This window comes from Camelina sativa, chromosome 19, assembly GCF_000633955.1.
Source record: "Camelina sativa cultivar DH55 chromosome 19, Cs, whole genome shotgun sequence".
NCBI classification, from domain to species: domain Eukaryota; kingdom Viridiplantae; phylum Streptophyta; class Magnoliopsida; order Brassicales; family Brassicaceae; genus Camelina; species Camelina sativa.
Window position 1 is genome coordinate 2,624,855 of NC_025703.1, and position 9,984 is coordinate 2,634,838.

The 9,984-nt window shown below is 33.9% G+C and overlaps 2 protein-coding genes across 3 annotated transcripts; one reads left to right on the top strand and one right to left on the bottom strand.

Annotated features, from left to right (window-relative positions):
• On the top strand, positions 892-1,556 carry LOC104764326 (classical arabinogalactan protein 27-like). Its single transcript, XM_010487842.2, has one exon. The coding sequence runs from the start codon at positions 1,031-1,033 to the stop codon at positions 1,415-1,417; it is 387 nt and encodes a 128-aa protein (XP_010486144.1). The 5' UTR covers positions 892-1,030; the 3' UTR covers positions 1,418-1,556.
• On the bottom strand, positions 2,931-6,642 carry LOC104764327 (sodium/hydrogen exchanger 3-like). Of its 2 annotated transcripts, XM_010487843.1 has the most exons (14): positions 6,524-6,642; positions 6,036-6,242; positions 5,805-5,923; positions 5,595-5,692; positions 5,442-5,501; positions 5,322-5,368; positions 5,048-5,242; positions 4,914-4,960; positions 4,730-4,796; positions 4,536-4,636; positions 4,346-4,447; positions 4,056-4,254; positions 3,858-3,941; positions 2,931-3,706 (listed from the first exon to the last, which is right to left on the bottom strand). In XM_010487843.1, the coding sequence occupies exons 2-14, from the start codon at positions 6,207-6,209 to the stop codon at positions 3,350-3,352; spliced, it is 1,650 nt and encodes a 549-aa protein (XP_010486145.1). In that variant the 5' UTR covers positions 6,210-6,242; positions 6,524-6,642; the 3' UTR covers positions 2,931-3,349. The 2 variants fall into 2 exon arrangements, with proteins under 2 accessions (XP_010486145.1, XP_019096823.1); XM_019241278.1 differs by lacking the exon at positions 5,048-5,242.

A 9,984-nucleotide genomic window follows, 5' to 3' on the forward strand; every position in this document is an offset into this window, starting at 1 on the left:
TTTTTTTTTTTTTTTTTTAGCTTCGATTAAGTTAGTCATCATGAGAAAATTCAAAATATGTAATCAGAAAATTCAACATATGTAATTAAAAGAATGTTTGAACTGTCACAAAAGTTTTTAGAGTGTGATGTTTTAGAATTAAAGGTTTGTTCAACTCTGTAAACTCAGTAGAGCATTCGGTACCATAAAACTCGGCATGTTTTTGCATTTCATGGGCCCAAAGAAGCATATAAAATGGGCTTTTCTGAATGTTCGGGCTCATTAGTTTGGTTTGGTTTGATTACGTTTTCATATTCTTCTGACTGGTTTCGAATCGGATTACCGGATACCACTGTATAAAAAAGTAAACAAAACCTTTTAAGCAAACTCACTCACATTCAAAAAGAGATATCATTCAAACCAGCAACCCCAAAGAAACATTCTCACACCACAAAGCTTTTTTAATTTTCTTTACTCGCCAACAAACTTTGGTACAAAAGATAACAAAATATTTGGTTTGGAACAACCCAATTATACATACACTGTACTTTTTATTTGAACATCCAACAACAAACTTTTAATCACTCTTGCTTAGCAATCCGGTTTATCATTTGTATTAGTTGAGTTTCGATTTATTTATCAAGTAATACACATATAACCAAAGAAAAAAAAAATCTTAAGAAAATAGTCTATTTCATTTGCATGTATTGAGAAAACTAATTATGTGCGATATACATAATATAGCAGCTTCTACTCCCCCTCCTCAAGATTTCAACAATAATATTTTCTTTCCCACCGAACACATCCTTTCAATTAAAAAATACTAATCAACTTTTTAGAAAAGGTGAGACAGATTTCATAAATAGAAATAAAACAAAAAACAAATTCTAATATTTTACTATTAGAGCTAAAAGATTTCTTTTATAGAGACAGTATCATTACAACACAAAATGCAGATCAGTGAGTGAGAGAGAGAGAGAGAGAAAGACAACCTCAAACCAAAAAAAAAGAAGACAAGCTTTGATTTGTTCATCATTACAGTAACAAAAAGATGGCTTCATCTATAATGCTAACACTCATCATCTTCATCTCTCTCTCCTCATCATCACTCTCCATCTCTTCCCTGACGACAAACACGATCCCTTCTTCCCCAACAATCTCGCCCTTTGATCAACAGATCTCGCCGGAGATCGCTCCTCTCCTCCCTTCCCCCGCCGTCTCCTCCACCACTCAAACCATCCCTTCTTCTTCAACACTTCCCCAACCAGAATACGACGACGTTCTCGCCGATCCTGATCCCGCCTTCGCTCCCTCCGCTTCTCCACCGCTTTCTTCTCTTGCTACTCCGTCTTCTCAAGCTCCTCAAGTTCTACTCTCCGTCGTCTTCGCCGCCGCCTCGTGTTTCTCGCTCCGTCTTCTTGCCGTTTCAGCTTTATAGGTCATTTATATTTTGACCCACGTACGTATTTGTTTTCATGAGTTTTATTTGTCCAAAACATATTTGTATTCTCGAATAAACATTTATTTCTAGTAAAAAAAAAACATTTACAGTATTTATCAAGTCATTTTAGTAGTCGTATATTTATTTTTATCCTCGAAATGATATATTGTTAAAATTTATGAGTAAATTAAGCGTAAGTAAATCCATTATGTCAATCACATAATTGATGCATAATTAACTAATTAATTGGAAATTTTTGAATAAATTTCTAATCTACAATTAAGTTTTTTTCTTTTTAATTACTAAGAGGTTCCGGACATAGGTCCGTACATCCCTTCAGGCCAAGGACCAAAGTATTTTATATGGTTCTTTCCCAAGCGCCGTCCCTCAATCCGGTGACCTCTAGACTTTGTTGGAAAGTCTTTACCAGTTGAGCTATCGACGCTTAGTTACAATTAAGTAATTCACATACAAACAATACACTTTGATAACTTTTTTTCTTTCTTTCTTTTCACTTCATCTATTTGTTTATGCAGTTGCTTTATTTTTGTTTTTTTCTTTGCTAGTTAAAGAACCTTTCGAAAAGTAGAAATAACGTTTCGAAATAAAGGTTCATATGCTTTATACAGTCTACTGTTTTCAGTAGTATCAACTTTTAAATCTTACTGTTTTCAGTACTGTTTTAAAAAATCTTACTGTTTATATGCAATTAAATCCCATAGGTATGCTAATAACAATGGAGTTTTAGACAGAAAATGGTCTACAATAATCAATTCTTATATATATATATATATGGATTTCTAGCCACTTTAAATAAAATTACACGCACTTTTTATGTATTTAGACTTAGTAACTTTGTGTTATAAGACTACTACTCGTTGTAGATATTCTCTCTTCAAATCCTTTTAGTTATTTTACCAGTTTTTAAATGGTTATTTTGTCTTAATTAATCTTGAGACGTGTATAGGAATTGAAAGACGTGTTTAGTGAATTAATAACGTATTTAAGTATATTGCATTATTGCAAAGTTCCTAAAATGCCAGAAGGCTAGAGGCGCATGCATGTGAGTTACTGCATAATGCTGCCTCACGGCTAAAAGCAAGAACAAAAAAAAGAGCTGCCTTCTTCTCTTGTCCGACGCTTTATTTCTTAATGCCATAACAACAATAACGGATCAGAAAAGGTTTCAATATTAAATTTTTATTTAGGTGAGAAAGAATATATAAAGGACGTTACTTTGTTTTCACATCATATATTTAGGGTTTTAGTTTATGCGTGACAGATTGTAATAATGTCACTTTATATAAGAGGTTGATACCCACTCACTTTAGTTTGTCCTTAGTGGGAAGACAAAGATATTAACGAGCAAGCAAATATATATTATTTGGTAATTTCGAATTCGTCAGCAAGTTTCTTGCAGAATTATGAACATTAGAAGATTTGTATGTAATGTTTGTATAAGTATGTAGAAAGTGTACACAAACTTTAAAGAAAATTCATACCAAAGAAAGAAAAAAACTTGAAAGAAAACGACCCCCCAACACAAACGGCGTATCTCAAAACGCAGCCGCTAACGTCTACGTTAGTTGGGGTGGACAGTGTTATTCAAGTCATTCTCACAAGTCACCCCTATATCAGTCACAGTCCCTATTTACATAGAGAATTACAATTTTACAACAAAACCACTAAACCAAACACCAAAAACCCAAACCACAAAAAATTGGACCGGCTCTAACAAAACCACAACAAAAACCAAAATCAAACCGGAGAAAAATACCACATCAAAATGCGCCCGTATAGCAAAAACCATTGTACCAAAACTGGAGGCAAAAAAATGAGAGACGGTCTGTTGCGTTTGCGTCCAAAATGCCATAAACGCGATCATCTAGTCAAAGATCTTTACCCATCCATATATATCAATATGGTCCATCAAGGTTCACCGTTTTGTTCCTTGATTTCTACTCCTTCACTCCACTGCCGGATACTTGTCTCAACTGGTGAACCCGGAACGACAGGAGAAACTCCTCTGCCGCCAAAAATGCGACGCATAACAGCGTTGTCAAATTTCCTCCAGTAGTGATGAATCGCTCGGGACGGAGTTTTCAAGAACATTCTAAAGGTGATCGATTGATCAATGTGGTCATAATACGGGTCATAGATACTATCACCATTGAGGAGCGGTTCCTGCAAAGAAGATCCCGGTGTGATCTGCAGCGCTGTCGTGGAAGACCGTTTTGATGAAGGGTGCAAGTGTTTTACTAACGGTTTGGTTAGCAAACCAAACACCTGCCGAAAAGGTAAGAGATGATTAGGATAAATACATTGTTACATATCAGTTTGATTTTTCTCTTTGATGTTCAATTACGTGTTAGATTGGTTAAACCCGATATGACTTTACTAGGATGCAAACCGGTTTGCGCAAAGAGTTGAAACGTACCACAGTACTGAAAAGAACAACGGTAATGGTGCTGGTGATCATGATAGCGTTTCCAAGAACCTTAGTGTGTCCTGAAGTTGTGAACTATGATGTAACAGAGAGAGAGAGAGAGAAGAGATTAGTGTGAACTTATTGAAACCCAAAGATCGTGTTATAATAGGTTTTTATCTTTGTTTCTTGTAGTTCACGGATCAAAACCTGATTATAAGCAAGAGCCATTGACACTGCACCACGCATCAGACCAGCCCACCAAATGGTTACTTGTTTCTTCCAATCTAATTTCTCATCTGGTGACTTTGTCAAATTAGACAAGAAGGATAATGGGAACACAAACGCAGCACGACCCAGAAGAATAAGCCCTAGAAGTATTGAACTCACTCCAATCGACTGACCAGGACTGCGCAAAGTAATGTTGATGAAGCAAGATCACTAAAATGAATTAACAAAAGCAAATTGTACATCATTTGACACACTATAGAAAGTCTCACCTGTCGCGTACAACGTCCCATTTCCTAATATCGAGAGCATCCATTCCAACGTAAAGGAAGATAAAAATCTCAGCTAGGAATGACAATGCAGCAAAAGTGTGTCTACGCCAAGAAATATATATTCATTTTAGTCAACCAATTTCACCAGATCGAGATTTCTGTAATTATTATTAGAAGAAAAAAAACTTACTTTGTGGTAACTTTTGATTTATCTGTTACATTGTGCCATGTATAGTGAGACATAACAATCCCGCAGAAGAACACAGTCAAGATTGAGCTTAAGTGGAATAGCTGCAAAGGAAAAATATTTCATGATTTCATATTTGTCTTGGTGAGAAAGTAACAAAAACCTTGCTTCGTTAATTATCATATTTGTCTCTATACCTCTGCAAGCATATATGATAAGTAAGCCAGTAGCATCATAAGAGCAACTTCACGATCAGTAGAGTGCCTGATTTAACCAAAAAAAGAAAGTAAAAAATGTTAAAGAAAGAACGTAACTAACAAAGCATAGAACTAACCAAAAAAGAAAGTCATGTATATAACGATCCATAAACGCGCAATATACCTTCCAATATAAAGCTTCTTCATAATGAAAGCACTGAGCAATCCAGCCTGAGAAAGAAAATGAGTGAAAACTTTTCTGATTTAACTCCAAATCCCATTGCTGAAATTTGAGGAGAAGGGAGAAAGGAAGCTTACTGCAACACCAAGTGCTGTACTTAAGATGAAGAGATAAAAGAAGTTTCCAGCAAACTCCAAAGCTATGGTTGAATTGATGTTTGTGAGATCAAATCTCTGTATTGCGTTGAAGAGCACAACAGATGTTGCATCGTTCACTACACCTTCTCCAAAGACCAGACTGTACAAGAGAGGTGTGTCGTCTTGATTTAGCACCTAGATTATAACAAAAGAGGGGTTGTTAATTCTTGACTAGGTATAATAATTTTGAAATGTTGCTTAAGAAAATTCTTACTTGCAAGGTGCAAACAGAGTCTGTAGCAGAGAATATTGCTCCAATTGCTACAAATTAAATAGACTAATTAAGCGGATGAGACACTTAAATGAGCAATAAAGCAGAAAGGGTTTTGGTTACCTAAATAATCCGAAATGGTGAGATCTCCGATATTCATTTTCTCGAAAAAATGTTTAGCACCTAACCAAAAAACAGAACCGGAAATATCATCAAAATGTATCGAGACTGATCACTTAGAAATGTAGGAGTTGATAATTGAGATTTTTGTTTTACCTAATGATATGATAACAAATGAAATGAGAGTACCAATAGCACCAAAAAACATAATGGTCGTGAAGTTGCGGAAAAATTGCTTCTTCTTAACCTGAAACCTGAAAAAAAAAACCAAAACAAAAATGTGTTATTCATCAAGAGAACCGGTTTTGAATTGAACATAACCGGTTTAACATGAAATTTAAAAGAAGAAGAAGAAAAAAAACTTACCCAGCGTTGAATATAATAGGTGGAAGAAGATAAATGAAGAAGAGATCTTCACTAAACACAAGAATCCTTGAGCTCTTGCCTCCACTTATAAGCAAGATCACAATACCAGTACATGAACCCTAATTTTCGTAATTCATAATACTTATTAGAATTGTTTGTAACCAATAAAAGTCTACGTGTACTTTGGGGGTAAAAACAAATAATAATAGTAATAATAAAAAAAAAGCTTACGATGATAAGAGCTGTGATAGACTCATTCATCCAGCGAGTCTCCTCGAGTAAGTGACCGAGCACGATGCAAGCGCAAAGCAGAGCAACGAACAAGTTCATGGAGACAACTGATGCGTGATCTGACCCTAACATAGTCTCTGTTTTTTTCAGCATTGTGCTTAATCCAATTGCCATTTTTGCAAACCTCAGCGTTTTGAGTATATTTTCCTAGAACAAAACAGGAAACGTGATTTTGTGCAATTTAGATTTATGATTCCAATTTTAACCGCCGTGAAATATTCAAAAATCAAGAAAATTTCCGAAAAAGGGAAAAATAACAAAAACATTCCAAAATCATAACTCCACCATAATCATCAAGAGTTTGAATCCGTAAAAATATCTCAAAATCATGAAATGATTATGGTGATGAAAAACCAAGAAATTGAGAAAAACTTTCTTGAACAGTAAAAGAATCTGAAAAGTATCCATCAAAAAAAAAAAACACAAACCTGGTTGTAAAGAGATTCGAACGATCAAATGATTCTCTTTGGTCGTAGAGAGAGAGATGTTACAGTTCTGTTAGGGGACAGCAAAGAGACGAACACGAAGAAGACGAGAGACCGCCAAAGATGGCCCTATATAAAATAAAAATATTTATAGATGTTAAGCAGAGAAGCCATTAAAAGCCAAGTGGAAGAGAGAGAGGTCAACGCTTTTTAAAAAATCTCACTTGAGCTAATCTCTAACCGTCGAAATATCCATCTCAAGAACTTTATTCCAAATGGACGCCTGAGATGATTCGTTACACTTACACCCCGTTGTTATGACCGTATCTGTGGAATTAGCTCATTGGTTATGATGTTGTCGTGTTAAAGATTACATGTCAAAACAACAGAGGGGGGACCCGCTTTTATCCTTTTTTCCCCCTATTTTTAATGACTTTCTTAGAACCTAATGACCAAATAAGTGTTTTGTATTCTTTTTTGGTAGATTGTTTTATGGTATGCTATATTCCTTTTAACAAATTTGTACATCTGACGACCTAAAGAGATAATAGTAATATACCAATAAAGAAATTATTTCAGAGTAACTAAGTTTTTAACCAGTTTCAGGAAATTGACCCCATACCAGAATATCGAGTTATACTAATTGTGATGGAAATGTTCTTCCTTATGTGCTTAAGACGTTTACTTGATAAAATATTGGCGGAGTCTTTTTTATAAGGTTTATGAAACTGGTTGTTATGCTAAATTAAAACTACTTTATTAAATTTCCTGGCAATATACATATGATATTGTTATGAAGTACTAATTTATCTTTGGATGTACTAGAGGTCTCTTTTTTTTTCTCTTTCTTTTATTTGACATCAACTAAAGTCTCTATTTAAATAGAGTGGTATTCATCATTACAAGAAATAGCTTTTGTGATTTTGAATAATACTTGTTGCCCAGGTGTTTCTTTTTCTCTTACTATTCTTTGTTGTCCTTGCACTGAGAGAGAGAGCAAAAGCCAATTCTCGTGTACCCCGTCTTGGGGTGAATATGATGAAAGGTTCATCATTAAATCAATTTATTATCTTTTTATTCGCGTAAATTGCTTTTCATCTTCAAAACCTTTTAACATAAAAATGTCCCCTTCATCTCCAATATATGGTTAGATATGCAATTCATCTTCGGATAAATTTTCAAAAATGGATAGAAAATTATGATACAAAAGAAATCAAAATTCATCTTGAAACAGAAAATAACTTTAAAATAATTCGTTCAACTGTTCGGAGGCCAAAACCATTAAAAAGCTAGCGTAAAAGTATATCTTTCGATAAGGGTAGGAATAAATGCAAATATTAAATAATTACATATAGTAGTATTTTCCAAAGCCCATGGGATGCTTAACTGGATGATCAAATGTTACTTAGCCAATCCCATGGATATTGAAACATTTAACTGCAAATTTCATTATAGTAGTGGGCCAAACATGTGACCCCTTTAATATGACAATTTGAATGCCTCGTGGTCTGCTTTTGTGCCTCCGATCTACACTATTATCCTAGTTGGAGTGTTACTTTTCGTTTAAGGCGCCACATGATACACACACATGTTACATGTATAATAATATTTACATCATTGTCACAGTTTCGAAGCTAGTTTACTTAGAAAACCATGAGATAGCATGGAATCTATACCTACAATGAAAGATAACGAATCTACAGTTTAGTTACGGACTTGGATTCTTTAGTTTTGTTTTTGTTGTTGTGCCTCTCTGTTTGTTTTCTTACGAGGACAGGAAGAAAGCAAAGGAATGAAGAACAAGAAACGAATCATGATAATAGACACATTAATGACCTCGACATTATGGCCGGTTTAAAAGTATCTTTCAATTAGAATATCTCTAGAGATAAACAGTAGTAGAATGCTCAAGATTTTGAAAATTTAGGGGGTTATTGGTTTGAGGTTTGAATAGACTTTTAAAGATTTTAAATATTATGTAGAATATGTTGTTATTATATCAAAATTTTGTTAAACTCTGTTAAATTTTAGTGTTATTAGTTCATAATTTGTAAAAAATCATTTAAAAATTTAACAAATCTAGATTATTAGATTCATACTTTTATAAAGTCATTAATTTTTTTGTGTTATTTAATTAAAACAAAAGAATTTATGATTATTAATGAATTTAATTATTATGTTATTGGTTTAGACACTTTCTTTACAAAATAAATTCATTGAAAGTATCACAAAAATACATGGATTGTTTGGGATACTTTACAAGATTTTAGAAAACTAATCAACAAAACTCTTTATCAATCTTTAACAATATTTTACTTATTCACTTTAATGATTTTGTTGAACTCTTCAAAAATCTTCATAAATTAGAGGGTGTATTAAAACCATGATTTTGAAGATTTTGATGGGATTTAGAAAATTTGAAATTTTGACAGATTTTTGAGAAGTTGATATGATATTCTGTAAAATTCTTTCAAATCCCACTTAAAATCATGAGATTTAGATTTCTGTATTTTTAACTAAACAAATTTTTTCAAATCCTCCAGAATCCCTACAAAGTCATTAAAATCCAAATTCACAAACTATTTGGATTTTAATAAACTTTTTTAAATCTGTAATTGAATAACATAAATTTTGTATATTTTACACGAATACCTTAAAATATAAAGTTAAATACATTCCCATTTCAGTCGTAGTAAAAAGAATAATACTATAAATACAGTATACTATACACGATACCAGCTAGTAGATATTGGTAAAAAATCATATTCTTACCAAAATTCTCAGATTTTTATCAGTTATCAACTTCATCCTTATCCCTATCACAGAATCAATTTATTGTATCGTTTCACAGAAATAAAAAAAACATCTCACAGAGAATTAATTAATAAAAGAAAAAGAAAAAAAATACAAATTATCTAAGAAGCGGTAAGAAGAAGAAGAAGAACAAGTTTCAGGGAAGAAGAAGAAGAAGAAGCGGGGATGTATTTAGCTTTTAATTCCCTTGCTGCCTTGGGTTTTACTGGAGCTGATTTCGGATTTGTCGATTTCGTATGGATACGGTGTGATTGGATTGAGAGGGTGTTAACTCAGGGGCTTGTGGAGTATGTTTCGGGGAATCTCTTGTCATTTCTGGGCTTGGATGGTGATTTAGTCTGCGCGGTAATTCAGTGTCGAATTGTGGGGGATTTCGGTAGCGGATCTTGCGGGATGGAGATTTTCTATCCTTTTGTGGATCCGACTCTGAGTGACGTTGTGGTTTGGCTTTCCGGTCCACACTATAAAGCCTCCTCATGGTCTGTGTGTATTCTTCATCCTCTCCTGTTTCGACAAATCTTTTTTCTCAGTTTTCTTCGTTTCTCTTTGTGGTGTTACTGGGTTTACCTTCCTTCTTGGTTCGGGTGTTTCTTACGGGTTTGTTTCACAACGCAAGTCATGTCTCAAAGTACTTTGTTGCTTCAGGGTAT